The sequence below is a fragment of the Psittacula echo genome (assembly GCF_963264785.1).
Source record: "Psittacula echo genome assembly, chromosome: 2".
NCBI classification, from domain to species: Eukaryota; Metazoa; Chordata; class Aves; order Psittaciformes; family Psittacidae; genus Psittacula; species Psittacula echo.
In genome coordinates this window covers 161,126,661-161,149,501 of record NC_137737.1, presented here as the reverse complement: position 1 = coordinate 161,149,501, position 22,841 = coordinate 161,126,661, and the positions used below count along the sequence as shown (strand labels likewise).

General features: G+C 61.1%; 1 protein-coding gene across 1 annotated transcript in view; it reads left to right on the top strand.

Moving 5' to 3' along the window:
* The window catches only part of HSF1 (heat shock transcription factor 1), a 43,711-nt gene extending 29,497 nt beyond the window's left edge, over positions 1–14,214 (top strand). The window contains exons 9-13 of the mRNA XM_080611509.1: positions 1,867–2,091; positions 10,906–11,011; positions 11,894–11,959; positions 13,169–13,238; positions 13,727–14,214. Coding sequence (XP_080467635.1) covers positions 1,867–2,091; positions 10,906–11,011; positions 11,894–11,959; positions 13,169–13,238; positions 13,727–13,929 — 670 coding nt within the window. The 3' untranslated portion in view covers positions 13,930–14,214. The remainder of the gene's footprint in view (positions 1–1,866; positions 2,092–10,905; positions 11,012–11,893; positions 11,960–13,168; positions 13,239–13,726) is intronic.
* Positions 14,215–22,841: the final 8,627 nt, after the last annotated feature.

The window sequence follows — 22,841 nt, the reverse complement described above, 5'->3', positions numbered from 1 at the left end:
CCTGGTACCTACCCTTGGTGGTGATGATGTCCTGGTACCTACCCTTGGTGGTGATGATGTCCTGGTACCTACCCTTGGTGGTGATGATGTCCTGGTACATACCCTTGGTGGTGATGATGCCCCGGTACCTACCCTTGGTGGTGATGATGTCCTGGTACCTACCCTTGGTGGTGATGATGTCCTGGTACATACCCTTGGTGGTGATGATGCCCCGGTACCTACCCTTGGTGGTGATGATGCCCCGGTACCTACCCTTGGTGGTGATGATGCCCCGGTACCTACCCTTGGTGGTGATGATGCCCCGGTACCAACCCTTGGTGGTGATGATGTCCCGGTACCAACCCTTGGTGGTGATGATGCCCCGGTACCTACCCTTGGTGGTGATGATGCCCCGGTACCTACCCTTGGTGGTGATGATGTCCTGGTACCAACCCTTGGTGGTGATGATGTCCTGGTACCTACCCTTGGTGGTGATGATGCCCCGGTACCTACCCTTGGTGGTGATGATGCCCCGGTACCTACCCTTGGTGGTGATGATGCCCCGGTACCTACCCTTGGTGGTGATGATGCCCCGGTACCTACCCTTGGTGGTGATGATGCCCCGGTACCAACCCTTGGTGGTGATGATGCCCCGGTACCTACCCTTGGTGGTGATGATGCCCCGGTACCTACCCTTGGTGGTGATGATGTCCTGGTACCAACCCTTGGTGGTGATGATGCCCCGGTACCTACCCTTGGTGGTGATGATGCCCCGGTACCAACCCTTGGTGGTGATGATGTCCTGGTACCTACCCTTGGTGGTGATGATGCCCCGGTACATACCCTTGGTGGTGATGATGTCCTGGTACATACCCTTGGTGGTGATGATGCCCCGGTACCTACCCTTGGTGGTGATGATGTCCTGGTACATACCCTTGGTGGTGATGATGCCCCGGTACCTACCCTTGGTGGTGATGATGCCCCGGTACCTACCCTTGGTGGTGATGATGCCCCGGTACCTACCCTTGGTGGTGATGATGCCCCGGTACCTACCCTTGGTGGTGATGATGCCCCGGTACCTACCCTTGGTGGTGATGATGCCCCGGTACCTACCCTTGGTGGTGATGATGCCCCGGTACCTACCCTTGGTGGTGATGATGCCCCGGTACCTACCCTTGGTGGTGATGATGCCCCGGTACCTACCCTTGGTGGTGATGATGCCCCGGTACCAACCCTTGGTGGTGATGATGCCCCGGTACCTACCCTTGGTGGTGATGATGTCCTGGTACCAACCCTTGGTGGTGATGATGCCCCGGTACCTACCCTTGGTGGTGATGATGCCCCGGTACCAACCCTTGGTGGTGATGATGTCCTGGTACCTACCCTTGGTGGTGATGATGCCCCGGTACCTACCCTTGGTGGTGATGATGCCCCGGTACCTACCCTTGGTGGTGATGATGCCCCGGTACATACCCTTGGTGGTGATGATGTCCTGGTACATACCCTTGGTGGTGATGATGCCCCGGTACCTACCCTTGGTGGTGATGATGTCCTGGTACATACCCTTGGTGGTGATGATGCCCCAATACCTACCCTGGGCTGCTCCTGTGCTGTTTAACTGTGCCCACATCAAAAGCTGCATTGTTTTAACTGTGCTGTTAAGGGAAATCCCACCCTCCTCCCATTCATTCTCCCTGTGTCCTGGAGCCTCCCACCCCGTCAGCCCCAAGAGGCCCGCTGAGGAAGCAGGAGCAAGGTGCTTGTGTTTGAGCGCGGGATCAGGCTCAGAGGAGGGATGCTCCTTCAGCCTCCCCTTCACAGCTGGTCCTGGGGGGGGTTCTATGGGGCAAGGAGGGTTCCCTGCTCACCAGTGCCCCTCTGTTGCAGGAGCAGCCCCGTGGTGCGGATCAAGGAGGAGCCCCCCAGCCCCAGCCGCAGCCCCCAGGTAGAGGAGGCCAGCCGCGGGCAGCCTCCTGCCGTGGAGACCCCGCTCTTCCCTTCCACCTTCATCGACTCCTTCCTGCAGGAGCACGAGCCCAGCGCCACGGCTGCCGGCAGCGCCAGCCCCACGCAGCCGCAGCACAAGTGCCTCAGCGTCGCCTGCCTCGACAAGTGAGTGCCTGCGGGAGCCAGCCCCCGGGGGCTGGGGAGCAGGGCTCAGGCTGGGCTCCAGGGATGGATCCAGGGGGGAAGGAGCTTAAAGCTGCTCCAGCCCCAACCCCTGCCCCGGGCAGGGACCCCTTCCACTGGAGCAGGGTGCTCCAAGCCCCTGTGTCCAACCTGGCCTTGAGCACTGCCAGGGATGGGGCAGCCACAGCTTCTCCCTTCAACCCCTTCAGTGTCCAACCACCCTCATGGGGAAGAACTGCCCAGGATCCCATCAACTCTTCCCTCTCCCAGTTGGAGCCATTCCTCCTCCTCCCATCCCTGCCTCCCTTGTCCAAACCACATCCTGGGCTGCATCAAAAGGAGCGTGACCAGCAGGTCGAAGGAGGTGATCCTGCCCCTCTCCTCTGCTCCCGTGAGACCTCACTTGGAGCATTGTGTGCAGTTCTGGTGTCCTCAACATAAAAAGGACATGGAACTGTTGGAACAAGTCCAGAGGAGGCCACGAGGATGATCAGGGGCTGGAGCAGCTCCTGTATGAAGATAGGCTGAGAAAGTTGGGGCTGTTCAGCCTGGAGAAGGCTGCGTGGAGACCTCAGAGCAGCTTCCAGTATCTGAAGGGGGCTACAAGGATGCTGGGAAGGGACTCTTCATCAGGGACTGCAGTGACAGGACAAGGGGTAACGGGTTCAAACTGAAACAGGGGAAGTTTAGATTGGATCTAAGGAAGAAATTCTTTACTGAGAGGGTGGTGAGGCACTGGAATGGGTTGCCCAGGGAGGTTGTGAATGCTCCATCCTTGGCGGTGTTCAAGGCCAGGTTGGATGAGGCCTTGGGTGACATGGTTTAGTGTGGGGTGTCCCTGCCCATGGCAGGGGGGTTGGAACTGGATGATCTCAAGCTCCTTTCCAACCCTAACTATTCTATGATTCTATAAAGCCCCTCTCCAGGTTCCCTGCAGCCCCTTTAGGCACTGGAGCTGGGGACACCGGAGCTGCCCTCGGTGTCCGAGCGGGGTCTCCCCACAGCAGAGGGGCACAGTCCCTTCCTCTGACCTGTGGCCCAACTCCCACTGGGGTTTAGGTGGAGGTGCCTCGGAATCACTGGGGGCACTGCCCCGAGCGTGCTCTGTGGCCCTGTCCCTCTCTGTCCTCTGCTTTGCCCATCCCAGCTGCCCTCCACATTCCTAAGGGAAGGAGTTTGGCATCGAAGTGCTCTTTGCCCTACTGGCCCCAGCCATGGTGAACATTCTCCCACTCACAAGGACACGGCTTAAATCAGCTCAAGGGCAGGTTGGACACAGGGGCTTGGAGCACCCTGCTCCAGTGGAAGGTGTCCCTGCCCGGGGCAGGGGCTGGAGCTGGATCATAGAATGATAGAATCATTAGGGTTGGAAAGGAGCTTGAGATCATCCAGTTCCAACCCCCCTGCCATGGGCAGGGACACCCCACACTAAACCATGGCACCCAAGGCCTCATCCAACCTGGCCTTGAACACTGCCAGGGATGGAGCATTCACAACCTCCCTGGGCAACCCATTCCAGTGCCTCACCACCCTCTCAGTAAAGAATTTCTTCCTTAGATCCAATCTAAACTTCCCCTGTTTCAGTTTGAACCCGTTACCCCTTGTCCTGTCACTGCAGTCCCTGATGAAGAGTCCCTCCCCAGCATCCTTGTAGGCCCCCTTCAGACAAAGGGATCAGCTTTAAGGTCTCTTCCAACCCACCCCATTCCATGGCTCCATGGTCAGACTTAGGCTGGGCTCAGGGGATGGAGGCTGGAAGTTGATGGGTGCCATTTGAGTAGGGATCAGCCATACCCTTGCACCATTGACCACCATAGAGAGCTCATGGTGCACCTGCAAGGGCTGGGATCCGAAAGCAGGAAGTTCTTTATCCACATGGAATGCCAAGAGCTCCTTCACCGTATGGAGATCTCAGATCCCGGCCATTCCCGTTCTCCCTGGGTTCTGAGGAAAACACAGGATCAGGATTAAGCTCTTCCTATGGAACTCCAGGCCAGATTTTCTGTCCTTAAGGTAAAAGAGGGATCTGGAGAGGACTCAATTCATTCCCGGGTGCTGGAGGGCAGCAGAGCCCTGTTAGGTGTATGGCTACAATGGGCTTAGACATCGAGGTGATGGCCCTTAGAGCTGCAGTGTCCCGCATGGGGAAGGGACCAACCCCCTGGAAGCAGCCTCTTCCTTCCCGTTCCCCAGCGAGGACAGAGCCGGGGAGGCTGCTCCTGCACAGCTCCTCCACGGAGCAGCCTCTGCACCCCCAGGGCAGGCGCTGCCTGCTCGCGCCTCGCTCTTGGCCCCGGGGCAGCTGCTTGGCTGCGGCTTCCCCTCCTCATTGCCCTGTGCAGGGCCCTGGAGCCCATCCCGGCTCCGCTGCGCTCCGGAGGAGGCGACTCCGCTTGAGCCGCTCCTCCCAGCCGGGCCCGGGCCCCTGCGGGTCCCCAGGTGGGAACCGCGAAGGGCGGGGGGGGCACCTCCGTTCCTGAGCAGGGAAAGGGCACAGGGAGCCTGGAGCCCTGGGGGGAGACCGAGCCCCTGCTCAGCTCAGGAACCTGCTTAGGGCCATGCGAAAGAAAGGGCTCCTGCTCCATGGAGCCGTGCAGCGGCTCCGGAATCCTGCAGCGGCTCCGGAATCCTGCAGCGGCTCCGGAATCCTGCATCCGGCTCTGGAATCCTGCAGCGGCTCCGGAATCCTGCACCCAGCTCTGGAATCCTGCATCCAGCTCTGGAATCCTGCACCCGGCTCTGGAATCCTGCAGCGGCTCTGGAATCCTGCATCTGGCTCTGGAATCCTGCAGCGGCTCTGGAATCCTGCATCCAACTCTGGAATCCTGCAGCGGCTCTGGAATCCTGCACCCAGCTCTGGAATCCTGCATCCGGCTCTGGAATCCTGCAGCGGCTCTGGAATCCTGCATCCAGCTCTGGAATCCTGCACCCGGCTCTGGAATCCTGCATCCGGCTCTGGAATCCTGCATCCAGCTCTGGAATCCTGCACCCAGCTCTGGAATCCTGCATCCGGCTCTGGAATCCTGCACCCGGCTCTGGAATCCTGCATCTGGCTCTGGAATCCTGCATCCGGCTCTGGAATCCTGCATCCAGCTCTGGAATCCTGCATCAGCTCTGGAATCCTGCATCAGCTCTGGAATCCTGCATCTGGCTCTGGAATCCTGCATCAGCTCTGGAATCCTGCATCAGCTCTGGAATCCTCCATCCGGCTCTGGAATCCTGCATCCAGCTCTGGAATCCTGCATCAGCTCTGGAATCCTCCATCCGGCTCTGGAATCCTGCATCAGCTCTGGAATCCTGCATCCGGCTCTGGAATCCTGCATCAGCTCTGGAATCCTGCACCCAGCTCTGGAATCCTGCATCAGCTCTGGAATCCTGCATCAGCTCTGGAATCCTGCAGCAGCTCTGGAATCCTGCATCGGCTCTGGAATCCTGCATCTGGCTCTGGAATCCTGCAGCGGCTCTGGAATCCTGCATCCGGCTCTGGAATCCTGCATCTGGCTCTGGAATCCTGCAGCGGCTCTGGAATCCTCCATCCGGCTCTGGAATCCTGCACCCGGCTCTGGAATCCTGCACCCGGCTCTGGAATCCTGCATCCGGCTCTGGAATCCTGCATCCAGCTCTGGAATCCTGCATCAGCTCTGGAATCCTGCATCCGGCTCTGGAATCCTGCAGCGGCTCTGGAATCCTGCATCAGCTCTGGAATCCTGCATCCGGCTCTGGAATCCTGCATCCGGCTCTGGAATCCTGCATCAGCTCTGGAATCCTGCATCCGGCTCTGGAATCCTGCATCTGGCTCTGGAATCCTGCAGCGGCTCTGGAATCCTCCATCCGGCTCTGGAATCCTGCATCCAGCTCTGGAATCCTGCATCAGCTCTGGAATCCTGCATCCGGCTCTGGAATCCTGCAGCGGCTCTGGAATCCTGCATCAGCTCTGGAATCCTGCATCCGGCTCTGGAATCCTCCATCCGGCTCTGGAATCCTGCATCCAGCTCTGGAATCCTGCATCCGGCTCTGGAATCCTGCAGCGGCTCTGGAATCCTGCATCAGCTCTGGAATCCTGCATCCGGCTCTGGAATCCTGCATCTGGCTCTGGAATCCTGCAGCGGCTCTGGAATCCTGCACCCGGCTCTGGAATCCTGCATCCGGCTCTGGAATCCTGCATCCGGCTCTGGAATCCTGCATCAGCTCTGGAATCCTGCATCCGGCTCTGGAATCCTGCATCTGGCTCTGGAATCCTGCAGCGGCTCTGGAATCCTGCATCCGGCTCTGGAATCCTGCATCTGGCTCTGGAATCCTGCATCGGCTCTGGAATCCTGCAGCGGCTCTGGAATCCTGCATCGGCTCTGGAATCCTGCAGCGGCTCTGGAATCCTGCATCCAGCTCTGGAATCCTGCATCCGGCTCTGGAATCCTGCATCCGGCTCTGGAATCCTGCATCAGCTCTGGAATCCTGCATCCGGCTCTGGAATCCTGCATCTGGCTCTGGAATCCTGCAGCGGCTCTGGAATCCTGCATCCGGCTCTGGAATCCTGCATCTGGCTCTGGAATCCTGCAGCGGCTCTGGAATCCTCCATCCGGCTCTGGAATCCTGCATCCAGCTCTGGAATCCTGCATCAGCTCTGGAATCCTGCATCCGGCTCTGGAATCCTGCATCCGGCTCTGGAATCCTGCATCAGCTCTGGAATCCTGCATCCGGCTCTGGAATCCTGCATCTGGCTCTGGAATCCTGCAGCGGCTCTGGAATCCTGCATCCGGCTCTGGAATCCTGCATCTGGCTCTGGAATCCTGCAGCGGCTCTGGAATCCTCCATCCGGCTCTGGAATCCTGCATCCAGCTCTGGAATCCTGCATCAGCTCTGGAATCCTGCATCCGGCTCTGGAATCCTGCAGCGGCTCTGGAATCCTGCATCAGCTCTGGAATCCTGCATCCGGCTCTGGAATCCTGCATCCGGCTCTGGAATCCTCCATCCGGCTCTGGAATCCTGCATCCAGCTCTGGAATCCTGCATCCGGCTCTGGAATCCTGCAGCGGCTCTGGAATCCTGCATCAGCTCTGGAATCCTGCATCCGGCTCTGGAATCCTGCATCCGGCTCTGGAATCCTGCAGCGGCTCTGGAATCCTGCATCAGCTCTGGAATCCTGCATCCGGCTCTGGAATCCTCCATCCGGCTCTGGAATCCTGCATCCGGCTCTGGAATCCTGCATCTGGCTCTGGAATCCTGCAGCGGCTCTGGAATCCTGCACCCGGCTCTGGAATCCTGCACCCGGCTCTGGAATCCTGCAGCGGCTCTGGAATCCTGCATCTGGCTCTGGAATCCTGCATCAGCTCTGGAATCCTGCACCCGGCTCTGGAATCCTGCACCCGGCTCTGGAATCCTGCAGCGGCTCTGGAATCCTGCATCAGCTCTGGAATCCTGCATCCGGCTCTGGAATCCTGCATCCGGCTCTGGAATCCTGCAGCGGCTCTGGAATCCTGCATCTGGCTCTGGAATCCTGCAGCGGCTCTGGAATCCTCCATCCGGCTCTGGAATCCTGCATCCGGCTCTGGAATCCTGCAGCGGCTCTGGAATCCTGCATCTGGCTCTGGAATCCTGCAGCGGCTCTGGAATCCTGCATCCGGCTCTGGAATCCTGCATCCGGCTCTGGAATCCTGCACCCGGCTCTGGAATCCTGCATCGGCTCTGGAATCCTGCATCGGCTCTGGAATCCTGCAGCGGCTCTGGAATCCTGCATCCGGCTCTGGAATCCTGCACCCGGCTCTGGAATCCTGCAGCAGCTCTGGAATCCTGCATCCGGCTCTGGAATCCTGCATCGGCTCTGGAATCCTGCATCTGGCTCTGGAATCCTGCATCCAACTCTGGAATCCTGCATCCAGCTCTGGAATCCTGCATCCAGCTCTGGAATCCTGCATCCGGCTCTGGAATCCTGCATCTGGCTCTGGAATCCTGCATCAGCTCTGGAATCCTGCATCCGGCTCTGGAATCCTGCATCCAGCTCTGGAATCCTGCATCCGGCTCTGGAATCCTGCATCTGGCTCTGGAATCCTGCATCTGGCTCTGGAATCCTGCATCCAGCTCTGGAATCCTGCATCAGCTCTGGAATCCTGCATCGGCTCTGGAATCCTGCAGCGGCTCTGGAATCCTGCATCCGGCTCTGGAATCCTGCATCCAGCTCTGGAATCCTGCACCCAGCTCTGGAATCCTGCATCTGGCTCTGGAATCCTGCATCAGCTCTGGAATCCTGCAGCGGCTCTGGAATCCTGCAGCGGCTCTGGAATCCTGCAGCGGCTCTGGAGCAGCAGCCCCAAAGGGCCCTGGAGCTGTTGGAGCGAGGGCAAATGAGGCCATGGGGATGCTGCGAGGGCTGGAGCAGCTCTGCCCTGGAGCCAGGCTGAGAGAGCTGGGCTGGGGCAGCCTGGAGAAGAGAAGGCTCCTGAAGGGGAGACCTGAGAGCAGCTCCAGTGCCTGAAGGGGCTGCAGGAAACCTGGAGAGGGGCTTGGGACAAGGGCCTGCAGGGACAGGCCAAGGGGAATGGCTTGAACCTGCCAGAGGGGAGACTGAGATGAGCTCTTAGGCAGAAGCTCTTCCCTGTGGGGGGTTGAAGCTGCCCCTGTCTATGGCCCCATCCTCTCCTCTGATGGTTCCAGGCCATCCCCCAGTCAGAGGTGCCCGAGGGAGGTGGAATGAGCAGAGCAGGGGTTGCCCAAGGCGGGAGGATCGGTGCTGATGGAAGCGCTGGCGCTGAGCTCCTCCGAGCGGGCTGCTGAGGTCCTCAGAGGGTGATGAGGTTGTGGTGAGCCCATAGGGATGGGGATGCTCCAGCTCCCAGTGCGGTTCCATAGATCCTGTCTCCTCCACCATGGAGCCATGGAATGGGTTGGGTTGAAGCGACCTTAAAGCTGCTCCAGCCCCAAGCCCTGCCCCGGGCAGGGACCCCTTCCGCTGGAGCAGGGTGCTCCAAGCCCCTGTGTCCAACCTGGCCTTGAACACTGCAGGGATGGGGCAGCCACAGCTTCTCCCTTCAACCCCTGCCAGGGTCCGGTCACCCCTCACAGGGAATGAGACCTCAGCGAGCTCTGAGCTCCCAGGCTCGGACCTCAGCAACCATCACTTGCTCCTTGCTGGAGCCACGCGAGCTCCGTGTCCGGATCCGGGGACATGATCCGGATCCCATGGAATTCCCAGGAGTTTGCTGCTTGCACTGGGATGTGGGGAGCCAGGGAAGTGGCTCCAGTCCATGGGGGTGCCCAGGCCCTCTTGCCTGACCCGGGCACTGTCAGCGTGCCAGGAAGCCTCCGTGATGCCTGGATTTTCATGGCTGGGGCCACGCTCCGGTGATTCCCTGGTTCATTGGAGAAGGGGAGCCCCTAAGCCCCAGGTCAGGGCTTGCATTGCCTCTTTGTGAGCCTCCCGCTCCGTCACTTGATCCACAAAGGCCTCCTTTGTGCCTGGGCATTTCATGGGAGCTGGGGATTAACGTTTGTGGGCAGCAGCCTTTGAGGAGCCGCTGGGAACACCGGGGCCAGGGATGAAAGGGGCCGTTTGTATGGGAATACCTGAGCGTGGTACCCAGATCCCCGCCGGTGCCCGGCTGAGGAGCCTCAGGGGGCCCTTGACAGGAGCCAGGGCCGCTGTGTGCTGCAGGACTTCATTGCTAACCCCATGTGTGTGCTCTAAGGGCAGGCAGGGACGGGACAGGGGGGATGGATTGGAACGGGATCCGAGGAGCGATCCCAGGATGAGGTGGGAAGGAGAAGCTGGGGCTGCCCCATCCCTGGCAGTGCTCAAGGCCAGGTTGGACACAGGGGCTTGGAGCACCCTGCTCCAGTGGAAGGGGTCCCTGCGCGGGGCAGGGCTTGGAGCTGGAGGAGCTTTAAGGTCGCTTCATCCCAACCCATTCCATGGCTCCATACAGAGCAATCTCTGCTGGGGTTGCTCATGCTCTGCACCCATCCTGCCCTGCAGCGCTATCCCAGAGCCATGTCCCAGTGTGTGGGGCTCTTCCATCCATCCCAGTGACCAGTTTCCAGAGAGCTCAGCTTCAGCAGGATTCCAGCTTTCCGTGGCTCAGTTTATGGGATGTATTTCCCTGCTGATCCTCATCCTGGCCTTCAAATGAGCTGTGATTCCCATGGGACCAAGGTGCTTCTTCCCCCACGTCCCATCATGTACATGTGAGCTCTTGGGAGCCGCCTGGATCCATGCGGGGACATGCCCAGGTCAGGATGCAGTGGGAAGCGTTATCCCCTGGGTACATCATGGAAGCAGCTTTGGTGCTCTCCATCATTCCTGGAAGCCCCATCTCCTGAGGAACAAACGTTTCCCTGTTGCCCATCCAGACGGGAAGGGTTTTCCTGGCCAGCTGTGGTCCCTTTGGAACTTTCCTCCCCAAACCAAGTTGTTTCAGGGATGAGAGTTTCTTGCCTTTGTCCTGGATCCACAACCAGGAGGGGACGGGAGGAGGTTTGGACTCAGCCAAGGTCCAAAGCTCTAATGATGCAGTGGCACCAGGCCCATGGTGGTTGGAGCTTACCCAAAGCCTGAAACCCCCCTGGAATCCATAGGAGCTCCGGGTCTCATCCATTTGGGTTCCTCATCCTTGGAGCTCCTGGGTGAAAGAGTCCGAAGGCTCCTGATGGAGAGAGGGAGGAGCCCTGCAGGAGCTGGAGCTGGTGGCCATGGGGCCAGGGCTGAGGGGGGGTTGCAGTCCTTGGCTGGGTGAAGTCCCCGGCAGTAGCCCAGGGGCCAGGCGAGGTTTCTCCTCCTTGACCTCCTGCTCTGCTCTGTTCTGCCCAGGAATGAACTCAACGACCACCTGGACACCATCGATTCCAACCTGGACAACCTCCAGACCATGCTGACCACGCACGGCTTCAGCGTGGACACGAGCGCCTTGTTAGATGTGAGTCTGCTCCCATAGGACGGCGTGGTTCGGGTGGGGAGGGACCTCCAGAGCGCGTCTGGTCCAGCCCTGCAGGGAGCAGGGACTCCTCCAGCTGGATCGGTTGGAAGCCTCCAACTGGATCTTTAACTGAATCAGTTGGACATCTCCAGCTGGATCTTCAACTGGATTGGTTGGACATCTCCAACTGGATCTCCAGTTGGACTGGTTGGACATCTCCAACTGGATCTCCAATTGGACTGGTTGGACATCTCCAACTGGATCTCCAATTGGACTGGTTGGACATCTCCAACTGGATCTCCAATTGGACTGGTTGGACATCTCCAACTGGATCTCCAATTGGACTGGTTGGACATCTCCAACTGGATCTCCAATTGGACTGGTTGGACATCTCCAACTGGGTCTCCAATTGGACTGGTTGGACATCTCCAACTGGGTCTCCAATTGGACTGGTTGGACATCTCCAACTGGATCTCCAATTGGACTGGTTGGACATCTCCAACTGGATCTCCAATTGGACTGGTTGGACATCTCCAACTGGATCTCCAATTGGACTGGTTGGACATCTCCAACTGGATCTCCAATTGGACTGGTTGGACATCTCCAACTGGATTGCCAACTGGATCTGTTGGACATCTCCAACTGGATCTTCAAGTGGGTCAGTTGGAAAGTTCCAGCTGGGTCACCAACTGGATTGGTTGGACTTCTCCAACTGGATCTCCAACCGGATCAGTTAAACATCTCCAGCTGGATCCTCCCTCCTCTGCTCCTCCACCACGTGGCTTGCAGTGGCAGATGGACCGCTCTGGCTCCAGCCAGGAATTCCCTGGCATGCCGGGGTTCGCTGCTCTCCCTTCACTGATGGCTCTTCCCTTCCGGCAGCTCTTCAGCCCTTCCATGACGGTTACGGACATGAACCTCCCCGACCTGGACAGCAGCCTGGCCAGTGTGAGTACCTGGGGCAGGCAGGGGAAGGGTCCTGAGCTCCTCAGCAGCTCCTCCGCGGCGCTGGCCGGCTCTGAAGGGCACCCAGGCCACCCCCATCGTGCAGGGCAGGAGATGCGGGAGTGAGCAGGAGCGTGGAGCCCGGCACATGGAGACCAGGGCTGCTCCATCCCTCCTTCCCGGTGCGTGCGGTGCTGAGCTTCCCAGGGCCCTGCCCCTGCCCATGGGAGTGCACTGAGGCCTTCGGAGCTCCAGGTGCTTCCCATAGACCTGCCTGTGGATGAGCTTAGGTGGTCAGGAGGTTGGAAGGGAAGGGGGTGAAGGGATGGAGCAGGATCTTAGCGGGATGCAGAAACCCCACATGGGAGGCGTGGAGAAGCCTCTCCAGGTCCCAGGCTTCAGGAACCCACAGGGCTGGTTCCTCAATGGACTTGGGTATCACCAGCGCTGGACCCGGCCCAGGGAGGCTCCTTGCAAGAGCCGGAGCTGCCCGTTACCCATCAGATGATGGTGATGGATCCATGGTGGCTGCGTTGAGAAGGGGCAGGGGGGAACCAAGGTCAGAGCAGAGCCGCAGAGGCAGGGCAGTGGTGGCCCCATGGCTGGGCTGCATCCAAAGGAGCATCCTGGGCTGCACCTCCAGCTCCGGGAGGGGATCCTGCCCCTCTGCTGCAGGAAGGGGAGGCCTCAGAGCAGCTCCAGTGCCTAAAGGGGCTGCAGGGAACCGGGAGAGGGGCTTGGGACAAGGGAGGCAGGGATGGGAGGAGGGGGAACGGCTCCGACTGGAAGAGGGAAGAGTTGATGGGATCTTGGGAAGTTCTTCCCCAGGAGGGTGCTGGGACCCTGGCAGGGGTTGAAGGGAGAAGCTGTGGCTGCCCCATCCCTGCAGTGCTCAAGGCCAGGTTGGACACAGGGGCTTGGAGCACCCTGCTCCAGTGGAAGGGGTCCCTGCCCGGGGCAGGGGCTGGAGCTGGAGGAGCTTTAAGGTCCCTTCATCCCAACCCATTCCCTGGTTCCATGATGTAGGGGACAGGATCTATGGAAGCACGCTGGGAACTGGGAGCTGGAGCATCCCCATCCCCAGGGGCTCACCACAACCTCACCAAGCCCTGAGGACCTCAGCAGGTCCTTGGAGCTGCCGACCATGGCTGTGTGCAGAGCGTGCCTTGGGTCCATGTGCTGGCCACTGAGAGCCCCCCTCTTCTCCCACAGATCCAGGATCTCCTTTCATCCCAGGAACAGCAGAAACCCACGGAGACAGAGGCCGGCACAGCAGACGCAGGTACCGGCAGCATCCCAGTGTCCAGTGGGAACTGTGGTGGTGACAGAACTGTTTCTCCTCCCAAACACATTCTTTAATGGAGGGGGATGATGGGGAGGGGATGCTGGGATGGAGCAGGATCTTGGCGGGATGCATAAACCCCAGATGGGAGGCATGGACAAGAGAAGGCTCCTTAAGGGGAGCCCTGAGAGCAGCTCCAGAGCCTAAAGGGGCTGCAGAGAACCTGGAGAGGGGCTTGGGACAAGGGAGGCAGGGATGGGAGGAGGGGGAACGGGAAGAGTTGATGGGATCTTGGGAAGTTCTTCCCCATGAGGGTGCTGGGACCCTGGCAGGGGTTGAAGGGAGAAGCTGTGGCTGCCCCATCCCTGGCAGTGCTCAAGGCCAGGTTGGACACAGGGGCTTGGAGCGCCCTGCTCCAGTGGCAGGGGCCGGGGATGGCGCTGGACGCGCTCTGAGCCCCATCCCACCCCATGCCCGTCTCTCCACAGGGAAGCAGCTCGTGCACTACACAGCCCAGCCGCTCTTCCTGGTGGATTCCAGCGCCGTGGACATGGGCTCCGGGGACCTTCCCATCTTCTTCGAGCTGGGCGAGGGGCCCTATTTCACGGACGGGGATGAGTACGCGGAGGATCCCACCCTGTCCCTGCTGGCCGGGCCCGAGGCCAAGCCCAAGGACCCCGCGCTCTCCTGAGCCTCGGAAGAGCGCCCGCACCAAAGGGAATTCCAGGCCTCGGCCTCGCTTTGCACAGCCCCGGAGCGCGGCCGCAGCCGGGCCCGCGCCTCGGGAAGGGCTTGGGACCTGCGTCGGAGCCTTCGCGCCCCAGGCGCCAGCACAGCGGCATCCCAAGGGATGCGCCCGCGGGGGGGCCTCGGGCTTGCACTGAGGAATGGGGGAGCTTTCCCTTGGGAATGGGGCTCCTGAGCTTCCCTAAGGAAAGGGGCTCCTGAGCTTCCCTAAGGAAAGGGGCTCCTGAGCTTCCCTAAGGAAAGGGGATCCTGAGCTTTCCCTAAGGAAAGGGGCTCCTGAGCTTCCCTAAGGAAAGGGGATCCTGAGCTTTCCCTAAGGAATCGGGATCCTGAGCTTCCCTAAGGAAAGGGGATCCTGAGCTTCCCTAAGGAATCGGGATCCTGAGCTTCCCTAAGGAAAGGGGATCCTGAGCTTTCCCTAAGGAAAGGGGCTCCTGAGCTTCCCTAAGGAAAGGGGCTCCTGAGCTTTCCCTAAGGAATCGGGATCCTGAGCTTCCCTAAGGAAAGGGGATCCTGAGCTTCCCTAAGGAAAGGGGATCCTGAGCTTTCCCTAAGGAAAGGGGCTCCTGAGCTTTCCCTAAGGAAAGGGGATCCTGAGCTTTCCCTAAGGAAAGGGGATCCTGAGCTTCCCTAAGGAAAGGGGATCCTGAGCTTCCCTAAGGAAAGGGGATCCTGAGCTTTCCCTAAGGAAAGGGGATCCTGAGCTTCCCTAAGGAAAGGGGATCCTGAGCTTTCCCTAAGGAAAGGGGCTCCTGAGCTTCCCTAAGGAAAGGGGCTCCTGAGCTTTCCCTAAGGAAAGGGGATCCTGAGCTTCCCTAAGGAAAGGGGATCCTGAGCTTTCCCTAAGGAAAGGGGATCCTGAGCTTCCCTAAGGAAAGGGGATCCTGAGCTTTCCCTAAGGAAAGGGGATCCTGAGCTTTCCCTAAGGAAAGGGGCTCCTGAGCTTCCCTAAGGAAAGGGGATCCTGAGCTTTCCCTAAGGAAAGGGGATCCTGAGCTTCCCTAAGGAAAGGGGATCCTGAGCTTTCCCTAAGGAAAGGGGCTCCTGAGCTTCCCTAAGGAAAGGGGATCCTGAGCTTTCCCTAAGGAAAGGGGATCCTGAGCTTCCCTAAGGAAAGGGGATCCTGAGCTTTCCCTAAGGAAAGGGGATCCTGAGCTTCCCTAAGGAAAGGGGATCCTGAGCTTTCCCTAAGGAAAGGGGATCCTGAGCTTCCCTAAGGAAAGGGGATCCTGAGCTTCCCTAAGGAATCGGGATCCTGAGCTTCCCTAAGGAAAGGGGCTCCTGAGCTTCCCTAAGGAAAGGGGATCCTGAGCTTTCCCTAAGGAAAAGGGTCCCCCATTCCCATCTCCTGCCCCATGGCGAGGCGGATGCCAGTTGGAAGGAAGCAGCGATGGATCCGGCTCCAGGCCCTCGTGGTCCCAGCCTCGCGGCTGGATCCCTTTGGGACCCCCCCAGGCTCCGCTTTCCCTCCTCTGCCCTGGCTCTGTGGTTCCCGGGTTTATTCCTGCCCTCGGGAATGCCGCAGCTTCGCCAGTGCCGGTTGCACCCTCGGGTTCTCCCTGGGCACGGACTCTGCGGGGCTGGCACCGGAGCAGCCTCGGGTTGTACCTGGATATAAAGAGCTCTGCACAGCCCAGCCCCAGCGGCCTCGCCTCCGGCCCCGCGCACGGATGGGATTCCCTTGGGAATGGATGGGATAAAGGGACCAGCATCAGCCCCAGCATCAGCCAGGCGGGAGCTGGGGGAGCAGCACGGATCCGAGCCCTGAGAGCAGCTCCAGAGCCTGAAGGGGCTGCAGGGAACCTGGAGAGGGGCTTGGGACAAGGGAGGCAGGGATGGGAGGAGGAGGAACGGGAAGAGTTGATGGGATCTTGGGAAGTTCTTCCCCATGAGAGTGCTGGGACCCTGAAGGGGTTGAAGGGAGAAGCTGTGGCTGCCCCATCCCTGGCAGTGTTCAAGGCCAGGTTGGACACAGGGGCTGGGAGCACCCTGCTCCAGTGGCAGGGGTTGGAGCTGGAGCAGCTTTAAGCTCCCTTCATCCCAACCCATCCCATGGCTCCATGAAAGCGCTTCGGTGGCTCATGGAGCCTCCCCCCCCATCCAGGGAACAGCTCCGGCACAGCCAGGAGGGGAGCTGGGATGTGGGGACGTGACAAGGGCAGAGCCTTGGTCCCATAAACAACTTAAGGGACCCCGCAGATTCCCGAGCCCCGGGAATGTCCTGGCTGGGCCGGATCGATGCCGGGATCGGGGCTGGGACCATGGGGCTGGGCCGGTGCCTGCATCCCTGATGCTGTGGTACCCAAGGGGTGGCTCAATGGGGCTGGAGATGGATGGGAGACACCATGGGGACGGTGGCACCCCCAGCAATGGGGCTGGGGAGGCCACGGAGCCTCCTGGGGACCCCCATGGCCAAAGGAGGGACGCGGAGGGGGCGCGGGGGTGGCGGAGCCGCGCCGGTGTCACCCAGCCACGTGCCGGGGGGCTCCATCCCTCACCCCCCCCCCCGAGGCCATTGGGGACCAGGAGCTGCTGCAGGGACTTTATTGGGGAGCACGGGGGATGCTGCACCCGCAACCACGGGGGGCATGGGGGGGTCCGGCCACCCCCATGGCCCCCCCCCCCACAGCGAACCCCGCGGTGGGGCTGGGGGATGTGGGGCGGGGAGCACGGGGGGAGGCAGCAGGAAGGGGCTGGATGGGAGCGATGGCGGCCGAGGGGGTGACAGCAGAGACGTCCTCAGAGCCCTGGGGAGGGAGGAGCAGCATCAGCCCCAGGGGCACCCCCCCAGTGTCACCCCCCCAGTGTCACCCCCCCAATGTCACCCCAACCCTGTGTCACCCCCAATGTCACCCCAGTGCCACCCCCCCAGTGTCACCCCCCCAGTGTCACCCCCAATGTCACCCCAGTGCCACCCCCCCAGTGTCACCCCCCCAATGTCACCCCAACCCTGTGTCACCCCCAATGTCACCCCAGTGCCACCCCCCCAGTGTCACCCCCCCAATGTCACCCCAACCCTGTGTCACCCCCAATGTCACCCCAGTGCCACCCCCCAGTGTCACCCCCCCAATGTCACCCCAACCCTGTGTCACCCCCAATGTCACCCCAGTGCCACCCCCCCAATGTCACCCCAACCCTGTGTCACCCCCAATGTCACCCCAGTGCCACCCCCCCAGTGTCACCCCCCCAATGTCACCCCAACCCTGTGTCACCCCCAATGTCACCCCAGTGCCACCCCCCAGTGTCACCCCCCCAATGTCACCCCAACCCTGTGTCACCCCCAATGTCACCCCGTCTGTGTCACCCCCCCAGTGCCACCCCCCCAATGTCACCCCAACCCTGTGTCACCCCCAATGTCACCCCGTCTGTGTCACCCCCCCAGTGCCACCCCCCCAATGTCACCCCAACCCTGTGTCACCCCCAATGTCACCCCAGTGCCACCCCCCCAGTGTCACCCCCCAATGTCACCCCAACCCTGTGTCACCCCCAATGTCACCCCGTCTGTGTCACCCCAGCCCCTGTCACCTCCGTGTGTTACCCTCCTCATGTCACCCCCCGCCAACCCCCAGCCCCTGTCACCTCCAATGTCACCCCCTGTGTCACCATCCCATCCGTGTCACCCCAACCCTGTGTCACCCCAATGTCACCCCCACTGCTACCCCTCTGCCCCGTCACCCCGCCGTGTCACCACCCCGTCCGTGTCACCCCCAATGTCACCTCCCTGTGTTACCCTCCCCATGTCACACCCCCCCCAGTGTCACCCCCCCGCTGTCACCTTGGGATGTCAGCGCCTCCTCCGAGTCCACGTCGTGCTCCAGTCCTGGGGGCAAAGAGGGGCTGGGGGCAAGAACTGGGGTGCCCCCCCCGACACCCTCCACTTATGGGGCACCCCCAAGTAACGGGGCACCCCTCAGTGATGGGGCACCCGCCGCTAACGTGCACCCCCACCTGATGGGGCACCTGCAAACAATGGGGCACCCCCCAAACAATGGAGACCCCCAGCTACTGCTGCACCCCCAAGTAATGGCGCACCCCTAATTGATAAGGCACCCCCAAGTAATGGGGCACCCCCAATGATGCTGCACCCCAGCAATGGGGCACTCCCGGGGCTGTCACAGCACCAGGGACCATTCCCCTGGGGTGCTCAGGGTGGTCCCAAGCCCCAGTTTAGGGGTGCTGGGGGGGGGGGCGGCCTCACCCTCCTCTGACTCATTGGACTGGGCTGGAACATCCATGCTGGGACCTGCAGGAGGGCGAGAGATGGGGGTCAGCACCCAATGGGTGCTAATGGGGACCCCGAGGTCATGCAGCAGCACCCAGTGGGTGCCAATGGGGACCTCAGCACCCATTGGGTACCAATGGGGACCCCCAGGTCATGCAGCAGCACCCAGTGGGTGCCAATGGGGACCTCAGCACCCAGTGGGTACCAATGGGGACCCCAGCACCCAATGGGTGCTAATGGGGACCCCCAGGTCATGCAGCAGCACCCAGTGGGTGCCAATGGGGACCTCAGCACCCAGTGGGTACCAATGGGGACCCCAGCACCCAATGGGTGCTAATGGGGACCCCCAGGTCATGCAGCAGCACCCAGTGGGTGCCAATGGGGACCTCAGCACCCAGTGGGTACCAATGGGGACCCCAGCACCCAATGGGTGCTAATGGGGACCCCCAGGTCATGCAGCAGCACCCAGTGGGTGCCAATGGGGACCTCAGCACCCAGTGGGTACCAATGGGGACCCCAGCACCCACCTCCCCGGCCCCCCCCGGCGAGGGTGTCGACAGCGAAGGAGCCGCTGTTGAGGGCGTCCAGGCTGGAGGAGTCGCTCCCGTGGGATTCCCGAGCTCCGGAATCAGCGGAGGACGAGCGCTGGGGGTCCTCGAAGCGCAGGGAGGTGACTCCTGCAGGCAGGAATGTGCCGGGATGTGGGGATGGGGCGGGATGGGGACCCCAGCGCAGGGCATGGGGCACTGCATCCCATCACATCCGTCCCACCATATCCCATCCATCCCATCGCACCCATCCCATCCCATCCATCCCACCTTATCCCATCCATCCCATTGCACCCATCCCACTGCATCCCATTCATCCTATCCCATCACACCCATCCCATCCATCCCACCTTATCCCATCAATCCCATTGCACCCATCCCACTGCATCCCATTCATCCTATCCCATCACACCCATCCCATCCATCCCACCTTATCCCATCAATCCCATTGCACCCATCCCAATGCATCCCATTCATCCTATCCCATCACACCCATCCCACCATATCCCATCCCACCATATCCCATCCTACCACATCCCATCCCATCCATCCCACCATATCCCATCCCATCCATCCCACTGCATCCCAATCACCCATTCCATCACATCCATCCCATCGCATCACATTCATCCCATCCCATTGCATCTATCCCATCCAATGTCATCCACTATCCTCCCATCCCAACCCATCCTATCCATCCCATTCCAACCCATCCCATCCCATCCATCCCTACCTGTGCCCAGGCGCTGGGCCGAGGTGGTCAGATCACCTGGGGGGGTGGGGGGCGACACCGGGGGGGTCAAGAGGGTCAGAACCCCCCAATGTCCCCCCCAAAACTGGGCTCCATCCACCCAGCACCCTCCGGATGCTCCCCCATCCTGCCCCTGCATCCCATATCCTGCATCCCGCATCCCGTATCTTGCATCCCACTTCTGCATCCCGCATTCCATATCCCACATCGCACTCCTGCATCTTGCTCCAGCACCTGACATCCTGCATCCCACTTCTGCATCCTGTATCCCGCATCTTGCATCCCACTTCTGCATCCTGCATTCTATATCCCACATCCTGCATCCTGATCCCACATCCTGCATCTTGCATCCCACTTCTGCATCTCGCATTCCATATCCCACATCCCACATCCTGCTCCTGCATCCCTCATCCCACATCCTGCATCCCACATCCCTCATCCCGGATCACGCTGCTCACTCTCTCCAGAAGCTTCCAGCCTGGCCGGGCTCACGGGCTCTGGAAGGGATGGGGGGGGGAACATGAGCCCCCGAGCACCCCCCTTTGCTCCCCCCCAGGTTCCCCCCCCCGGTACCTGGGGTCTGCCCCTCCGCTGACAGCGCCGCTCCCAGGGTGCTCGAGGGCTCTGTGGGGAGCGGGGGGCCCATGGGGGGGGGGCAGCACCGGGACCCCGAGGGTCCGGACCCCCCCCCCCGCAGCCGCGGGGCCGCAGCACCCATGGGTGCCCCCCCCCCCCCTTACCCTCGGCCGTCACCGCAGCCAGGACCAGGAGGACGCCCACGGCCAGCGCCGGGGCCCTGCGGAGGACACGGGGGGACCCTGAGCCCCCCCCCGGGACCCCCAAACCCGGCCCCTCCCTGGGGGCTCCTCCTGCACCCCCCCCGTCACTGGTGCCGGGGTCCGGGGGTGCAATGGGGGGGGCACCGAGGGGTCCCCGATCCCCCCCTGAGCGGCCCCGGGACCTCCCCAGGGACCCCGCAAAGTTCCCTCAGGACCCCCCGGTGGGGGCAGCGCTGGGGTCCCGGTGTCCCCGTTCCCCCTCCTCGTGTCCCCGTGTCCCGCATCCCCGTGTCCCGGTGTCCCCCCGTCCCCGTGTCTCGCTGTTCCCCGCATCCCAGCGTCCCGGTGTCCCTGTATCCTGCATCCCCGCATCCCGCTGTTCCCCGCATCCCGCTGTCCCAGTGGTCCGGGTGGTCCCGTTCCTGTGTCCCCGTGTCCCTGTATCCCGCATTCCCGTGTTCCCGCATCCCCGCATCCCGCTGTCCCCGCATCCCCGTGTCCCGCTGTTCCCCGCATGCCGCTGTCCCAGTGGTCCCGTTCCTGTGTCCCGGTGTCCCCGGTGCGGGCTCACCCGCGGGGCTCGGCCATGCTGCGGCTCCGGGGCTGGCGGCTGCGGGGCTCGGGCCGGCGCCGCCCGGGTCCGTTAATACCCGCAGGGGGGCTGGGAGGAGCCGGGGGGGGGGGGCACGGGGCAGCCAACCGGGACCCGGCCCCGGGCAATGACACCGGGACCCGGCCCCGGGCAACCAACCGGGACCCGGCCCCGGGCGGCCAATCCGGGACCGGCAACGGCAGCGGCACCGCGGACCCAGACCGGCCCCGGGCGCCGGGCAAAGGCACCGGGTGCGGGCACCGAGCCTGGCGCTGCGGGACCGGCCCCGGGGATCGCCGCCAGCGCTGCGGCGGTGCCCGGTAACGGGGCCTGGCACCGGCCCCTGCGCTGCGGGTCCGCACCGGGGCTGCACCGGGACCGATTTGAGCCCCGCTGAGCCCGACCCCCGCAGGGACCCCCGGACCCGGACCCCGCGGGGCTGCGGGACCCAGAGCCGGGACCGGGACCCCCGGGGCTTCCCCAGCACCGGGCTCCGTGAACGGGCTGGGACCGGAGGGCCCGATCCTGCACCAACTCCGACAACGGCTCCTTGTGACTGCGGGGCTCAAAGCCCCTTTGTTCCCTGAGCACGGGGCTGCGGCGTCAGGAGAGACGGAACCAGCCCAGTATAAACCAGAACAACCCAGTATAACCGGTAAGGAATCAGTGACCTATCCCAGTATAACCGGTAAGGAATCAGTGACCCATCCCAGTATAACCGGTAAGGAATCAGTGACCCATCCCAGTATAACCAGTAAGGAAGCAGTGACCCATCCCAGTATAACCGGTAAGGAATCAGTGACCCATCCCAGTATAACCAGTAAGGAAGCAGTGACCCATCCCAGTATAACCGGTAAGGCATTGCTGACCCATCCCAGTATAACCGGTAAGGAAGCAGTGACCCATCCCAGTATAACCGGTAAGGAATCAGTGACTCATCCCAGTATAACCGGTAAGGAATCAGTGACCCATCCCAGTATAACCGGTAAGGAATCAGTGACCCATCCCAGTATAACCGGTAAGGAACCAGTGACCCATCCCAGTATAACCGGTAAGGAATCAGTGACTCATCCCAGTATAACCAGTAAGGAAGCAGTGACCCGTCCCAATATAACCAGTACGGCACCGCTGACCTATCCCAGTATAACCAGTAAGGCATTGCTGACCCATCCCAGTATAACCGGTAAGGCATTGCTGACCCATCCCAGTATAACCAGTAAGGAAGCAGTGACCCATCCCAGTATAACCAGTAAGGAAGCAGTGACCCATCCCAGTATAACCAGTAGGGAAGCAGTGACCCATCCCAGTATAACCAGTAAGGAAGCAGTGTCCCATCCCAGTATAACCGGTAAGGCATTGCTGACCCATCCCAGTATAACCGGTAAGGCATTGTTGACCCATCCCAGTATAACCGGTAAGGCATTGCTGACCCATCCCAGTATAACCGGTAAGGCATTGCTGACCCATCCCAGTAGAACCGGTAAGGCATTGCTGACCCATCCCAGTATAACCGGTAAGGCACCGCTGACCCATCCCAGTATAACCGGTAAGGCATTGCTGACCCATCCCAGTATAACCGGTAAGGCATTGCTGACCCATCCCAGTATAACCGGTAAGGCATTGCTGACCCATCCCAGTATAACCGGTAAGGCATTGCTGACCCATCCCAGTATAACCGGTAAGGCATTGCTGACCCATCCCAGTATAACCGGTAAGGCATTGCTGACCCATCCCAGTATAACCGGTAAGGCATTGCTGACCCATCCCAGTATAACCGGTAAGGCATTGCTGACCCATCCCAGTATAACCGGTAAGGCATTGCTGACCCATCCCAGTATAACCAGTCTAACACCCACTGGTGAGCACTGGTTTATGCCCCCTCCTTGAACCCTTCTGACTCCGCCGTCATGACGTCAGCGCGCTGTCTGCACCCGCTCCCTGGCGCCCCCTACCGGCCCGGCGGA